This window comes from Triturus cristatus, chromosome 7 (genome assembly GCF_964204655.1).
Source record: "Triturus cristatus chromosome 7, aTriCri1.1, whole genome shotgun sequence".
NCBI classification, from domain to species: Eukaryota; Metazoa; Chordata; class Amphibia; order Caudata; family Salamandridae; genus Triturus; species Triturus cristatus.
This window is the reverse complement of record NC_140590.1, coordinates 43,209,428-43,227,398: the sequence shown is the minus strand read 5'-3', so window position 1 is coordinate 43,227,398 and position 17,971 is coordinate 43,209,428. Positions and strand designations below refer to the sequence as shown.

General features: G+C 46.7%; 1 protein-coding gene across 1 annotated transcript in view; it reads left to right on the top strand.

Moving 5' to 3' along the window:
• CIC (capicua transcriptional repressor) overlaps positions 1–17,971 on the top strand; it is a 786,494-nt gene that overhangs the window by 644,398 nt on the left and 124,125 nt on the right. The window contains exon 16 of the mRNA XM_085615585.1: positions 8,730–9,349. Coding sequence (XP_085471711.1) covers positions 8,730–9,349 — 620 coding nt within the window. The remainder of the gene's footprint in view (positions 1–8,729; positions 9,350–17,971) is intronic.

The window sequence follows — 17,971 nt, the reverse complement described above, 5'->3', positions numbered from 1 at the left end:
GTCTTGAAGTTTATCCAGGATGTCTTTTGTATCCTGGATGAAGGATGGTATTTCCTTCATCAGTCCTTGTAGTTTCCTATCAACATATTCACCTAGTCTAGAGCATGGTGAATTTATACCTGCTATGATAGGTCTTCCTGGAGGGGGGTGAATTCCCTTGTGAATCTTAGGGAGGAGGTATAGGGTGGGCATAGTAGGGTACGGAATATATAGGAAAGATTTTTCCGATTGTGATATGAGTCCTGATGTGTACCATTTGTCCAGCATAGTGCTGATTGATGTGAGTATATCTTTTGTTGGATCTTTGGTGAGGTGTTCATAGCAGGATTTGTCGGCAAGTTGTTGGTTCGCTTCATGGATGTAGTCATCAATATGTAGTGTAACCGGGTTTCCACCTTTGTCTGCCTCCTTGATGATTAGATCTTTTCTTTCTTTAAGGTTTGTAATGGCCTTCCTCTCCTCTTGTGTGATGTTTTTTGGGAGGTATTTAGATTTTTTTCGGTATTTGGTGTACTCATGTTCCAGATCATGTGTGACTGCTAGATGAAAAGCATCAATGCTATTACCTGCGGGTAATTGCGGTAGGAAGGTAGACTTTTTAGTGAGTCTACTGTCAATTGTGAGGTTCGTGTCAATTCCAAGTTCGAGTGCCGTTCTGGTCAATGTATCACGATCGTCGTCTGCCTCACTGAGATTGGTCAGTAGGTCCACATGTTCTAGTTCTTGAATTGATAGATCAGACGTGATAGTTGTTATGGTGGGCTCAGGCCTCGTATATTGATCTGCAAAGAACACCTTGAGTTTCAATCTGCGAATGAATTTAAACAGATCTATCTGTGTTTTGGTAAGATTCCATGGGGCCGTGGGGCAAAAAGATAGTCCTTTATTCAGAATATTTGCTTCCTGGTTAGATAGTTGAATATGTGATAGATTCTTGACTAGGTTTAGTGGTGTTATGTCCTTCTTTCCATCTCCTTTTTTCTGGATCTCGTAGTGACGCCTATTGTTGGTGTCTGTTGGCGTCCAAATTGTTGGGAACCTCCCATGGTTGAAGTATTTGTGGTGTTTGATGTTTTGATACCTAGTCGATAACGTAGTACCTCCTCTAAAAAATTTACCTTGCATCTTGAGTTCTCTCCCTCTGGTACTGGCGCTGGTGAGTCAATATCAGAGCTGGTGGTTCCTCCAGACGGTTCTTCCACGGTCTCGGTGTTGGATGTATCCTGAGGTTTAGCGTCGTATTTCTTAGCGAAGGTATACACTCTTCCAAATTGGTAATCCAGATGGTCCCTTCTAAATTTGCGATTTTTTCTTTTAATGATATCTTCTTCAAATTCGTCTATTATTGAGTTAAGTATCTCGTAGTTCTTCTTTGTAAGATCTCCCCAGTTCGAATCTTCTATGTGTTTGCTGAGATTGTCCACTTCAGTTTTGGCAAGGTTGTATTCTTCTTGGGAATGATCGATTAATTGTCTAATCATATTATTAGAGCATTCCTTGAGGTTCTCTTCCCATTTGCTTATGTATTGGGGGTTAGTGGAGTCAGATGGGGGGAAGATAAGTATTCTAAGTCCCCGTGGAATTCGATCTGCTTCAAGATATTTTTTGAGGGATTCTGCTTCCCACCATTTGCTTGTTTCTCTCTTGACTGCACGTTCCAAGTTCTGGAAAGTACTTCGTGCAGATGTTGGATTGGATTTAGAGTTTGTGCTTCTATTGGTTACTGGTTCACTGGAAAAGGTTTCTTCGACCCTTGTTGATCGTTGTGCTCTTCGATCTTGGCAGAAAGCCATGAGGTCAGAGTTAGATTCTTAGTTCTTAGTATTTGCAGAGGAGTTGTCTTTCCTTATGAAGTCCGTTGTTAGATTCTGGCTTGCTGATTTTTCGGGAATGTGACCTTAGGGTTTGTTGCGTTTTAGGTGAGGGGAAAAAGATCCACATCCCTTACTCATCATATAATAAGCGTGTATTTTCTTCTTATTTTTCTGGCCCAGAGACAGGGGGAGAAACCCCTATCCCCCTAAAATGAAGTAGGATGAGTTTAGTGTGTCCGGGCAAGAGTCTGGATTTTTTATGGTTGATTATGATAAAATATCCAATTGATGCAAGTATATCAAGCGATACTGGTGAGAAGTTTGTGCTTTTATTTGTTTATCAGAAAAGAGCAAGGATGGCACAGCCAACACGTGTTTCGCCCTCTAACCGGCCATCAGGCCTAGGGCTTCTTCAGGGCTGAGCAGAGATAGAGTAGCCATAAGAGTTCATAGCACCCAGTCAAGTGGATCATATAGTTAGTATATGAGGGTGTGTTAGGTGGGAATAGAGGTGGAGGGGTGAGGAAGTAAACAAGTTGTTAAAGGAGACCAGTGAAAACGGAAGGAAGGAGGGAAGAGAACAGAGTTAGAATATGAGAGAAGGGCAAGGGTTGTTTCCGAAAAAGAAGGTGTAGTTGCAAGGAGAAGTATATGTGTGGGTTAATACAGGATAGATATTATGTGGGGGTCAACGTTAGTGATTGGGGTGGTCGAGCAAGGAGCGGTTAGGTTGTGCGGAAAGAGGGGGAATGTGATAACGGTATTTGGATCATTTAGATGGTGAGGGAGAGAGATAGAATAGAAAGTAAGAAAAGGGGTAGGTTGGCATTAGTGGAGGAACATTACATACATTTAGGACATTTGCATGATTATTTATGTTTAGTCAAATGCAAACAGAATGACAAGTGTGATAATGGAAGGTAAATAAATTACGAGGTTTTGGATAACAACAAGTAACGGTGGCGCGCGTATGCAAAAGGACATTCAGAGCAAATAGCGATTGACAATGTACATGTTTGTAAAGATTTCATAATAACAATAATTATGACAGCGTTTGTGTCCAGGACAGGAGTGGGATAGAGATCCGTTCGTAACATGCATGTTTGTAACACCATCAAGGTCACGAAGGCATTATTTCAATTTACAAATTCAAGCGGACATTCAAGATCACAAATGAGGAGAGAGCATGTCATACAAGAAGTCGGGTATTAATAGTTAATAGTTAAGGTACAATTCGTGATGGTAAAGCAATGACATGGTCGAGAGACGTCAAAAACAGGATATGTAAAATCAGATGTAAGATGGTAGAAACACAGTATATAATTACAGAATTATTTGGAGTTCAGCGTCAAGGCGGTCCGGTCAGGTATGAAGGGAAGAGAGAGAGGTTGACTTTAGTCACATTATTAGGAGGTGGCGTCAATAAAAGTGAGGCGGTGACAAGGGCGGGCCGCGGGTCGAATGTGTCCTTCGTTTAAGAACAAGGTGATTTGAAAGATGCAGTATCATGCAGGTATTAATCATTAATGATCTTGTGATATCTTTAGAAATAATCGAGACAGTAGTCATGGGCATTGTGGCAATATTGTGGAGTGTGGCTAGTTCAAGGTGTCAAGAGGTGCTCATACGCGCTAGACTCAGGTAAAAGTGTAGGAATCGTTCGTGAATGCCAACCGTAGCGTGATACTGGTGTTTCATTTAAAAGTGTGTCGAAATTGTGAAACGTACAGATGCGCTCGGCGTATTGGGTGAGCAAGGCCATGTGAGGTGCTCAAAAAGATCGAGGTTCCCTTACCGGGAGGTCAGGTAATGGGATATCAGAATGATTGTAAGGGTTTGTCAACCCGAAGATTCTAGAGGGAAATCAAAACAAAGCAGAACAATTGAAGTGCGGGTAAAAAGGCCGACGTCAATTGGGACAATACGGGGGTGGTCTGGTAGCTCTTACCTATTGTCTTGGCTAATGCCAGGTGCCGAAGGGTTTCTCAGATCGTGGCGCGATGTGAAGCCGGTAGGATTGTGCGCAGATAAGGTGATCGTGTGTAAAGACTTCCGGGTGAACTGGAAGTGACGGTGAACTAACGATTGGCGCCATATTGGAGCGGGGTGTTTGGAGAGGAGCAATTGGCCAATTAGCAAGTAGGACGAGAAGGGCGGTTGCCATTTTGGATTGGGGAGAGGAAATAGGTAAAAAAACATAACGAATGAACATTTGCATGAAAGCGCGTTGATGAAACAACAGCAGTATTACATCAATTATTTTGTAGATGTAGGCATTCCTGGATGTTCTGTATTATAAAGAGAGGTAAAAAAGGGATTTAAAGCTTGCAAACGAGTATTCGGTTTTACAAGGTAGCTTGGAGTTATTAGCTCTGAGATTTCCGATGCAATATCTGTCAGTGGGGAATTGCTGCGTATTCTCTGGTAGTAAAGACGGTGCACATCTTGTGGAGGGTTTTATTAGGAAAGGCACAGAGGTGAAGTCTTGGGGCTCAGAGGTGCAGATGGACCAATAAGCGAGGGAAGGAGAAGCAGTTAGTCATCTCCTAACCAAACATGCATTTCCGCATCTTTATTGAGTCCCAAAGTTGTGGTTTTGTAGTTCAGGATGAGTTCACTCTCGCGTCTTCGTAGTTTCAGTTCACGATTTCCCCCTCGTTTGGTTTGGTGTATAATTTCCAATCCAAAGAATTGAAAGTCCTTTTTGTGGGGATGAGTGCCATCAAAATGTTCAGTGAGTGGGTGACCGGTAGAATGTTTGTGGATGTTGCGGTAGTGTTCCTGAATCCTGATCCGTAGTGGTCTGATTGTGCTGCCAATGTATGGAAGGTTGCAGGGGCAGATTATCACGTATATACAGAATTTGCTATTGCAATCAATCCATTCCTTTATGGTGAATTCCCTTCCTTGTGTTATAGGTATTCTTTTGGTTTTGCTGCAGCTTAGTTTGCAGATGCTGCAATTTTTGCATGTGTGGAATCCTGGCGGTCTGTCTAGGAACGTAGTGACTGTGTTGCGTTTGTCTTCAAATTCCGATTTACAGAGCATGTCCTTTAGGTTTGGTGCACGTCTGAATGTGATTTCCGGGTATGTTTTGAGGTCTTGACTAATGTTAGGTGTTTGTTTTAATAGATGCCAATGTTTTTTGAGGCTTTGTCTGATTTGATGATGGCCAATATTATAGTCAGTAATGAAGCGTAGTGCTGAATCTTCCTTTTTTTCTGCTTTTTCTTCAGTGTTTTTCCTGAGCATCTGTTTCCTCTCCACTTTGGCCACTGAGGTCAGTGTATTCTGCAGCATTGAGTGGTCATATCCTCGTTGTGTGAGTCTAGATATGACTTCCTCGCCTTTTGTTTTAAAGACGTCGTCCTCACTGCAATTTCTGCGTGTTCTCAGCAGTTCACCTTTAGGAATGTTCCTTATGTTATGTCGTGGGTGGAAGCTGTCAGCGCGTAGAATGGAATTGGCCGCTGTTTCCTTCCGATATAGTTTGCTTTGTAGGGTATTATTTTTGACATAGAGTGTAACATCAAGAAAGTTGATCTCTTTTTTAGAGAAGGTATGAGTTGTTTTAATTCCCCAGGGGTTTTTGTCTAGTAGTTTCAGGAACCTGTTGAGCGATGTTTCATCTCCTTGCCAGATGCATAGGATGTCATCTATGTACCGTCGCCACATTATGATGTGGGGTGTGAATTCTGAAAATTCTGGGTCCCATAGCCAGAATTTCTCCACGTGACTCATTAGGATACAGGCGTACGGCGGCGCAAATTTGGCTCCCATGGCCGTACCGCGTGTTTGCCGGTATATCTTTCCATTGAAGCTAAAGACATTGTTATTTAGGCAGAAGTTCAGCATTTCCAGGGTCATTTTGTTACTTTCAAGTAGGTTTGCCGATTGTGTCCATAGTGAGGATTGTACTGCATTCAGTCCGTCTTTATGTTGGATAGATGTGTACAGGCTTACGATGTCTATGCAGACCAATATGAAGTCTGGTTCCCAGGCGATGTCTTGAAGTTTATCCAGGATGTCTTTTGTATCCTGGATGAAGGATGGTATTTCCTAGAAACAAGCAGGCGTCGGTTTCTATCTCGCTTCTCGAGTGCCTTAACCACGTGATCTGGCCAGTGATGAAACGAAACTGAAACTTTGATACCCATTCAAATACGGCTGCAGGGAAAGCATTCGTTGAGCGTCCAACTCACTTTCATTCCAACACGGATGTGGCATAACAGCTTTAGTTGCCGGTTTTGGAGCTGGGGAACCCGGTTCGAATCTCCGTGTCAACTATTTTGTGATTCTGTGTAGATCTCTTAATCTCCCCGTGCCTACAAAAACATGAATCCGTCCTCGTGTAATGTAACTGGTGGTCATGTAAAGCGCTCGAATACCTTCGGGTCGAGTTGGCGCTGTAGAAAAGTGAATTGCTGTAATTGCTGGTGAGGAAATAGAAGGTTCTCAAAATGGTTATGCAATTGAGAGGAGCGTGAAAAGGCGACGTTTGATAACATTAGAACGCAATTGAAGAACGGAGTTTGTCATGCAGAGTTGAAACCCGGTTCGAATCTCCGTGTCAACTATTTTGTGATTCTGCGTAAATCTCTTAATCTCCCCGTGCCTACAAAAACATGAATCCGTCCTCGTGTAATGTAACTGGTGGTCATGTAAAGCGCTCGAATACCTTCGGGTCGAGTTGGCGCTGTAGAAAACTGAATTGCTGTAATTGCTGGTGAGGAAATAGAAGGTTCTCAAAATGGTTATGCAATTGAGAGGAGCGTGAAAAGGCGACGTTTGATAACATTAGAACGCAATTAAAGAACGGAGTTTGTCATGCAGAGTTGAAAGTACATGTAGGATAGATGAGGCAAGAGTGATAACAAGCATTGGCCGCACGCGCGCCTCGCGCTTGAAGTTTAAAAAAAAAAGAAAAACAAGCACGGCGGAGCGTGGCGCGCGCGCTTGGGGGCGGGGGAGCGGACCCTTTGAAGTGCTCCCAAAAGGCGGATTGCATGGCGGCACGATGCGCGTGATTGTGCACGTGCTAGCCATGCAATCCGCTTTTTGGGAGCACTTATAGTAAGCGAGTTTTGGAAGTGCAAACGAGTGCTTTCAGGCCTCCAAATGGTGCGCGCGCCCGGCCGACGCACATGCACTGTATTTGGAGGCCTGAAAAGCCACTGTTTGCACTTCCAAAACTCGCTTACTATAAGTCTCGCCAGAGCAGCGCTAAAGCGCTGTCTCAGGCGAGACCTAAAAAGGGCCATTTTCTGAGCTCGGAAAGTCGCCTTTCTTTAAGCGCGCGAAACTGTCCTTAGCGTAACCGAACAAACAGCGCTGTTATCACGCAGTTAATTATTCGTGGAGCGGCCTGCCTCCAGGCCGAAGCTGCCATGGCATGGTTGGCATTCCTGCCCTGCTGCAGGCCCTCACTTCAACCATGACCGCTTACCTTTGCTGTCGACCGGTGCATACGCTAACTTAGGCGAGGCAGGCCCAGCTGCTGGAAAAGTCTGCTTCTCTTTCCATCATAAAAGGTGCAGTTTTCATGGCAAAAATATTCCTTGTGCCCCATTGTGAGAAGGGGTGTTAAATGGATGTGAACGGACCATTGCAAACACCCAGTGATAGAAGTGGGCGGGATCGGAAGGGCACGGCGTGCCCCTACTTTTTAAAATTAACACAGACCGTTCCCCTACTACTTTACTTTAGACATGTGTCCCAGGACGGCAGGAATAGGCCGAATTTAAAAAATATTGCGTGATCATCCAGCCCTGTGTTTTTCACTTTAAGGAAGGTGTCTGCAGGAAGCAAGACTGTAGGACTAATCAATCTGCACGTGAAAATGGCTTCTTTTGGTGGCCCTGCTGCTAGAGTGCGATTTACACCTCATTTAGTGAGGAGGACCCCTGCCTGCCCCCACTGTGACCAATACAATGGTCACATTAGGATGCATTTTAGGCACCACCCTTGACCTCATCTGCCCTTTATTTTCGGGCTCACACAGACTGACTACGCCACAAGGAAATGGAAAGTACTCCAGTGTAGAATTCCTGGCAGACTATGCCCAAACCGTGGCGCTTTAAAAACAAGCATTTACAATGCAATAGGTCTAGCATTTTCAAAACTTTGACCTATTGGTATTGTAAATGACAATATCTTTTATTATTGCAGGTTTCTTTAAACATAAACAAAAGGCATTGCCATTTACAATGGCAATAGCTCAAGTTCTCGCAAATGCGAGACCTATTGCATTGCAAATGCTTGTTTTTAAGAGTGCTGCGACACATGACTATTTAGTGCCTATGACTTTGATATGGATTCCCCTGGATGAAAATTAGTATTTCAAGTAAGCAACTTTTCCATCCCACTAAATAGTAAAATAATGGACTTTATGTGAACCTAAAAGTGCTTCAAGCCTCAAACCTGTTGTAACAGGTTTAATAGCCATTCATGTGGGTGTTACTGAAGCAGTGCATAGTGTGTGATATGTGAGTGCTCTGATGTGGATGGGTTAGGAAATTGGCAATGTAATGTGCAGTGCCTGGATGTTGGCATGAATAGAGCTCTAACTACAGGGCTCGTATTAATATGGAGTGGTTGGTTGTGCAATAAAGGTCCTCCTGCCTGCAATTATTGATTGATTTAGATTGCAGGGTAGGTGAGTGCAATAGTGTGAGGTGTTGGTGTAATAGGAGTGTACTGTTCGAGAGTAGTGATTGGTGTGTTAACATAGTAATGGGTGTTTGTGTGCTATGTGTATTTTTGCACAAGTTTGGAACAGAGATTTGTAGTACTGGACAGATAATGAAACACTGTGCAGCCCTGTGGTGCCACAGCAGCCATGTTCACTGATTGGATGGTGGGGCACAGCTTTCTGAATTTGAATTGTTTCTCCATTTTAATGTATTTTCTGTGTAGGTTCCATGTCCTTCAATATGGTGAGTCCGAAGATGCAGAGAAGCCTGCCAAAGCCTCCCCAAAAGGTGAAAGCTGCTATTGTGAGCATTCCAGTCGGATCTTATGAGTCTGCCCAGTCTCCTACCCACGGGCGAAACGTGTCCAGACCCCCATCGCTTCCTGAGCGCCTCGATAGCATTGAGCCAGCAGGAAGAAACCTGGCTGAGGGAGATGGAAGAGCAGGGAGCACTGCACAAGGCAGCTCTGTCTCAGGGGACCACATACCTCCGGATTCAGACCGAGATGCTCCCCAAGGCCACCCAGTGAATTTATTTTTGGGTGACATTGCAACTTATGAGACTATGGGTGCAGTGAAACCCAAAGGTTTGACTGTTGACCGGACCCAAAGAGATACTTGGCAGAAGGCAGACGATCGGCTCTCCTGGGAGGTGGGTGCCTCATCTCCACAGCTGGGTGCCTCGAAGTGTAGCCCTCCTGCAGAGACCCGCTCTCAGCGTGAGGCTGCTCAGAAACCTGTGGGCCCTTCAACGCCTGATGATCGGGCTCAGCAACGCGTCTCCCCACCCCCATCGGCCTGCACATCCAACATGCTTGATGGTGCACACAAGAAAGAGTCTATGGTAAGTTGTTCAAGATGCAATATACTCCGAGAGAGACCTGCTGCCTTTTCACCCATACTCATCTCTTCCATACTTCCTAATATTAAATGTACATTTTATGATGTGGCATTAATATACATAAGTGATGATTGGACGATTGGGTGAGAATGTCAGTGTTTGTATTGGTGACACGTTCTTGAAAAGAAGAACGTGTATGTTTTGTTAGCACTGATACATAACCTAAAATCCTCAACCAATCAAATAATGAATAAATAAATCCAGTATTTGGAAAGCGCGAACAATTACCCGTAAGGGTGTCAAGGCTCTGGGGGGGCGTCAGGAAGATTAAGCGAGCTATTGCCCAGAGTCACATGGTGCTGGGCTAACCTGGGGCCCGGGATCAAACCTTGAGCCCCCGTGTTCCGGAGTCAGGCGCCCTGTCCACTGCGCTACACCTCTTCCACTATTTTGTTAGGTTTTATAAAAAACTACTAAACTTAACAGAGGTGCCTGGGATAAAGGTCACCCAAAGACACGTCTAACTGCACCCTACCTTCTGATAATCCTTTATATATATCATATAGTGCCTCATTCTGGTGGCTTTGTTGACTTCCTGCATGCTCATATACTCTGTCGCTCTTTGGCTGCCCTGTTGCACTAGCCTCCATCTTATGGCTTTGTGCTGCATCTCTTCCGTTCTGTTGATGGTACCTTGGGAAAACCCAGCTACAGGAAGGAGATCCATACTCTGAAGTGGGGAGGATGGAGACAGGGCTATCTTTAGAAATTCCACAAGGCCTTTCCTTAAAAAGAAGCCTCTGCTAAGTCTTCCTGACCAATGCCATTTGGAGTATAGTAGGGGTAAGATGTGGGTCTGCCAAGTCTGTTGTGAGAATGGAGTAAATGTTTAAGTGAGGTCTGCCCTTTTGTCTGTTACCCCAGTATTGGAACTTTCATAGATTCTCATGCTTTGTATCATTCCCCGTCGTCGGAATGGGAGCCTCGGTAACAAATATATATATATATATATATATATATATATATATATGTGTATAACCATAGAAACAAAAGAGAAAAAAAAGGCCTAGGCCTCATCTCATTTTGTAGTATATCACCCTCTTTGTGTAAAAGAGCCCAAATTTTTGCTAGGACCAATCAGCACAGCCTCACCCTCTGGAACCTTCCTGAGAGAGCTCAGAGCCTCAGATTTTTCTACCGCACGTTGTGCTAGGGAGTCTCCACTGAGCTCTGCTCAGTTTCTCAGAATTTTACTATTAGTCATCTTTATTTGCCATCTTTTGTGACATAATGTCAGAAAAGGAGAAGAAAGCTTTATTCAGATCTTGTGCTTCTTGTGGGAAGAAGAGACTGTTTGTGGAAGATAAGCATGAAAACTGCATATACTGCCTGTACCCGGAACACAAGGCCACAGACTGTAAAATTTGTAGGACCTTCTCTACCAAAACCTTGAGAGACAGAGAGGGTCGGTTGCTGACGTGGCTGCAGAAGCTAAAGACCAGGACGGAGGTTCTCTCTTCGGATGAGGAGGAATCTATCTCTGGTACCTCCTTCAGGAGATCTAAGAAGTGGGGTAGGTCATCTCCCTCCACCTCTGCGGAACCCCCTCTCAAAGCCCCTCGCGGGATCTCTGAAAGGTCTGAGGAGGCTGGTCCCATGAAATCTCCTCACGGCAGTGTAAAGGAGAGGCAGGGACGGGCTGCTGGTGTGGACGTAGCCCTTAGGGACAAGAAGGAGGTTGCAACATCTTCCTCTCCGTCCCAGAAGGAGAAATCTGTGAAGAAACATGCTGCAGAAACTCCTCAGTCAGTTCCAGTGAAGAAACAGCGTCCGTTGACGCAGACTAAAGCAGGTACGTCGACGACGATCTCCATAGTTAAGACTGTTTCCTTGGGGTCGTCGACGAGACCGTCGACGATATCTACTTCATCGTCTACGACGGCTTCTTTCTCGTCTTCGACGGCGGTGATGACGACGACGACGAGTTCGTCGATGTTGCTGACGACGAGTTCGTCGACGAGACCGTCGACGGTTGCTCCGTCGACGATGAAACATGCTCCGTCGACGAAGAAGAAGGTTCCGTCGACGACTGCCCCGTCGACGACGATTCCGGAACTGTCGACGTCCTCATCGTCGACGACGATTCTAGCCCCGTCGACGACAGTTACCCTTCAGTCGACGATGTCGTCGTGGAGTTCGTCGACGCAGGGAATCCCTTTGCCATCGACTCCGTCGACGGGACCGTCGACGACGAAGAATTCGGGATTTGCCATCCAGAGATTAAAGATTACGCCGGACATGACTTCTCCTAGGCGGGTCACACCTTTGCCACCATCCATGCTTCTCGAGGACTCGGAGGAGGAGGAAGAGGATGGGCAGTATGGGGACGCCTACAGCCCTTCAGACCTGAATGTGAAACAGCAAGACACGGATACTGAGGACTTTTATGGTCCAGAGGTGCAGGAGGGGCGGCAAAGCTTGACACAGGAAGTACACCCCCGCTCTCTGAGGCAGGATATGATAGCCTTGCCAGTGGCTTTAGTGACGGATTTGCAAATGATGCTGCAAGACTATAAAGCTCGTTTTCCGTCATTACCAGATCTCACTCCGGTGCGTCCTTCTACGTCTGTAGTGCCACGTGACATGGCAATGGATTTGCCACCTCTGCCAAGGGACATACCTCATACCACTTCAACGGTGGTACCGTTAGTGGTTCCTCAACCTTCAGGTACGGAACCTGCCGATCAAGACACACAAGATTTGGATACAGATGAGGACGACGAGGGGCAGGTGATCCCTCTTACTGATCCAGGGGATCCGGATGGGGACCCTGATGACTCTGGTATGCAGGATCCGGATGCTGTGGGCCGGGAGACAAATATATCGCCTCCAGCAGATATTGGTGGTTTCCATAATTTGATGGAACGGGCATCCAAGAGGTTTGGTCTGCCCCTTACAGTGGAGCAGTCCGACTGCTTCCTTTATGACTTTAAAGCACAGTATAGGAAGTCGGTCAGATCAATTCCCATCATAGAACATGTCTGGGATGAGGGAATTAAAACGATGCAGAATCCGGCGACGGTCATTCCTGTTCTTCCCCGGCTGGAGAAGAAATACAAGGCCCCTGAGGGCAGTCCTGCATGTCTCCTAGGACAACCTAAGCCGGATTCCGTAATATCACAAGCCGCACAAAGCAAGTCAAAGAATCCGTCCACTCCGTTAACCACGCCTCCGGATAAAGAAGGCAGGAGGCTGGACAATGTGGGGAAAAAGATTCTCCACCATGGCCAGCTTGTTGGTGCGTGCAGCTAATTCTCTGGCTATTCTAGGCAGGTACGACCGCCAGATGTGGTGCGACATGGAGCCGTTCATGGACCAGCTACCAGAGTCGAGTCAAGAGGAAGCCAAGCAGGTTCTGATGGAAGGGGAAAGATGCTCTTCGGAAGTCATTGACTGTGCGATGGACATAGCCTCTACTGCTTTCAGGGCTTTGGCAGGGTCAGCGGTCTTGCGCCGTCAAGGCTGGTTGAAGGCGACCTGGTTTCGCCAGGAGGTCCAGAATAAGATCTTGGACCTTCCCTTTGACGGGGAGATGCTTTTTGGTAACCATGTGGATGACGCCCTCCAAAGCATAAAAAAGGACACAGACACAGCTAAGTCCTTGGGGTCTTTGAACTATCGCAAAGTGCCATTCAGAGGGGCACGTGGTCGGGGGTTTTCTAATTACAGAGGAAACCAACGTCAATATTCCACACAATCAGGACAGTCCTATAAAGGTCAAAACTCCAGCCAACGCCAAGGACAGTCGGCGTCTTTCTCTCGACAATACCAGAGAGGACGTCAGAATCGTCAGGGACGAGACAACGCCAAGCGGCCTCCTGGCTCTGGCTACTGTTCCTCCCCTGCCAAGAACACCGGTCGGGGGCAGGATATCTTTTTGTCTGGACAGCTGGGTTCTTTTAACATCGGACCGGTGGGTCTTAAATATTGTTCAGAGTGGCCATACGTTGGAGTTCCAAGATCTTCCTCCAACAAGAGCTCCGGACGCCCGTCCATCAAAACATCTCCGACTATTACATCTCGAAGCCCACCAACTTTTCATCAAGGGGGCGATACAGCCCGTACCTCTTTCACAAAGGGGCAACGGGTTTTATTCCAGGTTCTTCCTGGTTCGGAAGACGGGAGATACATGGCGTCCTATACTAGACCTCAGGGAGCTCAACACCTATCTCATCAAACTCTCTTTCAGGATGGTCACTCTCCAGGATATTCTACGACTACTCAACCTGGGAGATTTTTTGGCGTCCCTGGATTTAGAGGATGCATACTCCCATGTTCCGATCCACCCAGCTCACAGGCAATAGCTACGCTTCACAGTAGGCAAGAGCCATTTCCAGTTCAAGGTGCTTCCGTTTGGCCTTCGGTCGGCACCCCGAATATTCACGAAGATGCTGGCACCAGTCGCTGCTTTTCTAAGGAAACAGTCCTTGGAAGTGTTCCCGTACTTGGACGACTGGCTCGTCAAGGCTCCGTCGTTCAAGGCAACGTCTCAGGCCGTGTCAACTTGCATACGGTTGTTCGCCCGCTTGGGTCTTCGGCTCAACATGTCCAAGTCGGAGCTGATACCCTCCAGGTCACGGAAGTTCCTTGGGGCTATTCTGGACACGAACCGATGCACGGCTCGTCCGTCGGAGGAGCGTCAAGGCAAACTGACCACTTCCTCTCGCCAAATGCTGCACAGGAGATATGTATCGGTTCGACGGTACAAGTCCTTACTCGGATCAATCTCATCCTGCATACCTTTAATACCGCATTGCAGGCTTCATATGCGTCCTCTGCAGGAGGAGTTGGACAAACAATGGCGCCAGGCAGAAGGGTCGTTCAACGACAAGGTGTGGATAACACCTGCTATGCGCAAAGCCTGCGAATGGTGGCTGGTGAAGGAGAACATCGCAGGAGGATTAACGTTCCGGATCCCTCCTTCTCCTATGGTGGTGACCACAGATGCTTCTCTAGAAGGATGGGGAGCTGTCCTCCAGGAGCTTCAGGTCAGCGGTCACTGGAGTCCAGCAGACAGACTACGCCACATCAATCTTTTGGAGCTGAGGGCCTTCCCAGAATTCAGAATCGTGCAGTGCTGGTCCGGACAGACAACACGACGGCCATGCACTATATCAACAAGCAAGGGGGAACAAGGTCGCGGACTCTGTCCAAAGAAGCTCAGGTGATCTGGGATTTTGCGATCTCTCACAAGATCACTCTGCAAGCCGAGCACCTAGCAGGGTGTCTCAACATCACAGCGGATGCTCTAAGTCGACAGACGGAAGTCACTCACGAGTGGGAGTTAGATCAGGCCACGCTGGAGGCAGTGTTCAGGAGATGGGGTACTCCGACCATAGACCTCTTTGCGTCCCCGGAGAACTCCAAGTGCCGGTTTTACGCAAGCAAGGTTCCCCATCAAGGGTCTCTGGGGAATGCCCTTTCGATTGCTTGGTTCGGCGCATTTTGCTATGCCTTTCCTCCCATTCCCCTCATGCCTCGAGTTCTCAGGAAAGTCAGGGCGGAACCATGCAAGATGATTCTCATTGCTCCAGCATGGGCGCGGCAGTTCTGGTTCACGGAACTCCTGCTTCTATCCCAGGATCGCCCGATTCGCTTGCCACTGATTCCATCTCTGTTGTCGCGAGATCAGGGGCAGGTGCTCCATCCGGATCCGAAGTCACTTCACTTGACAGCGTGGCTCCTGAACACAGAGAATTCCGTCATCTGAATCTCTCCAAGGAGTGCAGGGATGTTTTATCTCAGGCGCGGGCGCCAAGCACTAATAAAACATATAGGGCAAAATGGAAGAGATTTTGTCTATGGTGCAACAGGAATAAACTCCATCCTTATAAGTCCCGGCCACATCAGGTTTTGCCTTACATCCTGTCTCTGGCTAAATCAGGTCTGGCGCACTCTTCGGTCAAGGTACATCTGGCTGCCATATCCCGTTTTCGACGGAAGACATCGGGGCCATCTCTATGGTCCGCAAGGATTGTTAAGCAGTTCCTTAAGGGGTTATTTCGGATGTTTCCTCCGGTCCGACCACCCCCTCCTATCTGGCAGCTTAACCTAGTACTGGCTCAACTGATGAAAGCGCCCTTTGAGCCAATTCACAGGGCGGACTTGAAGTTCCTGTCGTGGAAACTAGCCCTTCTCTTGGCATTAACTTCGGCTAGGAGGGTTAGTGAACTCCAGGCTCTCGCTATAATGGAGCCTTTTCTGCAGTTCAAGAGGGATGTGCTGATTTTGAGAACCAACCCGAAATTCATCCCGAAGGTGCCTTCAGAGTTTCATTTGAATGAACCCTTAATTTTGAACTCCTTTTTTCCGCGTCTTCCACCCAGGTGGAACGAACATTGCATTCTTTGGATGTCCAGAGATGTCTGAAATTCTATCTCGAGCGCACGCGCTCTTTCAGAAAGTCTACGCAGCTATTTATTGCCTACAGTGCACCACGGAAGGGGTTGCCGCTCGCCAAGAGTGGCATTTCCCGCTGGATCTCCAGTGCAATTCAATACTGTCATCAGGCTGCGGGCAAACCTTTGGATAAAAGGGCCCGGGCTCATTCTACGAGAGCGATGGCGTCTTCAGTGGCTCTCTTTGCTGGAGTTGCGATCAAGGACATTTGCAGGGCAGCAACGTAGAGCAGTGTACACACCTTCACGAAGCACTACTGCCTGGAATCGGTGGGACGAGATGAAGCTGCTGTTGGTCAAGCAGTCCTCCGGAATCTTTTTCAATGAGAGGTGAGCTTTCCCTACAATCCCTCCATCCTGGTAAGCACATTTGGTTTCAGTAATGGTTGTTTTATCATGTACACTGAGATGAGTTTGTAAAGCCATGTGTTTTCCGAAATGTGCTTGTCGTGATTTACTGCTTGCTATTCTGATACAAAGCATGAGAATCTATGAAAGTTCCAATACTGGGGTAAGAAAACAAGTTACTTACCTGTAACTTTGGTTCCCCAGTATTGGTAACTTTCATAGATTCTCATGCGCCCACCCACCTCCCCTGGGAAAGCTCTGCCGGTTTACTGAGGTAGTGGCTGTTGGCACAACGGCTACGAAAATCTGAGGCTCTGAGCTCTCTCAGGAAGGTTCCAGAGGGTGAGGCTGTGCTGATTGGTCCTAGCAAAAATTTGGGCTCTTTTACACAAAGAGGGTGATATACTACAAAATGAGATGAGGCCTAGGCCTATTTTTCTCTTTTGTTTCTATGGTTATACATATATATATATATATTTTTGTTACCGAGGCTCCCATTCCGACGACGGGGAATGATACAAAGCATGAGAATCTATGAAAGTTACCAATACTGGGGAACCAAAGTTACAGGTAAGTAACTTGTTTTCATTTTTGACTATTCTTTAACTCGGGCTTATGGCAGCCAAGTGTGAAAACCTCACATTTCTTTGGGCCTCTGTTGAGGGTGCTCCAGGTGAGAGAGAGCCCTGTGCTACCGGCAGTGACCAGCATAACTCTCTACAATGGCTGTGTCTAGAGAGCAGCTTGAACTTAAAAAAAAAAAAAAACTCACCAGTTCTATAGTTGGAGGCAGTGAATCCGCACCGCCTACTAGAAGTTGTGTATAAAAGTAAGTCCCAAACCAACTACTTTCTCCCTGTTCCAAATTTCTTATGACCAAGGAAGGAGAGCCATGCAGAGCACTCAAAGGACTGCTGTGCAGGCAGGGATTGTGTCTGAAGGTCTCTCAGCGGCAAGGTCACATCACCTGGAGTCTGTACTTTCCACTAGAGAAGCTGTGGATTAACCCTCAGGGACCTAGAGGCCTGATGAGAGCAGGAATGTATGACATTCCACCGCGGAAGAAGCATTTACAGACTTTTTAATCTCCAGTTGAGCCATCAGACAGATCAGCTGTCCCTTTGATTGTCATGTAATCAGGTGACCCACTACAGATGAGCCCAGCCCTGCTGGAATGACTTCGGGTTACTTTCCAGGCCTATCATGATACAAAGGCACACATTTTTGTCTCCATTGCACAAAATGCTTTTGCTCTCTTTTGCGCATACTCGTTACAACAGGCGTTCAGTATGTGCTCATTTTCTGCCTAGGCTCTAGGAGGCACTTAGTCCAACGTCAAAACCTGAATTGTATTCACTTCCTGGTCATTTAACCTCTCAGATGTTATAAAAGGAAAGGATGCGTCTCACCATTGCCTTACAGGAGACTTGTATGTAATGGAACAGACACTTCTTGTACACCTACCTCGCCTACTGGCCCTCCTGCTAGAATCCCTCCCGGGAATGATTTTATTTTCATTCCAAGATGTCCTGGTGTTGGGGGCCATGAAGTTGAATATCATAGTAGAGGTGCCACCAACCAAGGGCTCAGTGATGATGTAAATGCTTCCTCCCTATTTGTCTCCTAGATTGCTGCTTCATCAGCTTCAACGGAACTTGCTGACGTTTCTAAGGCCTTCTACAATAAAGGTCTGTCGACCAATGCTCTTAAAGAAATAAGTATACAACAAGAACACAGGACCTAACCGGCAAAACCCTCTCTGGTGGGGACTATATAATAGATCAATCTCCACTACGTCTGACCAGTATTTAACATGCTG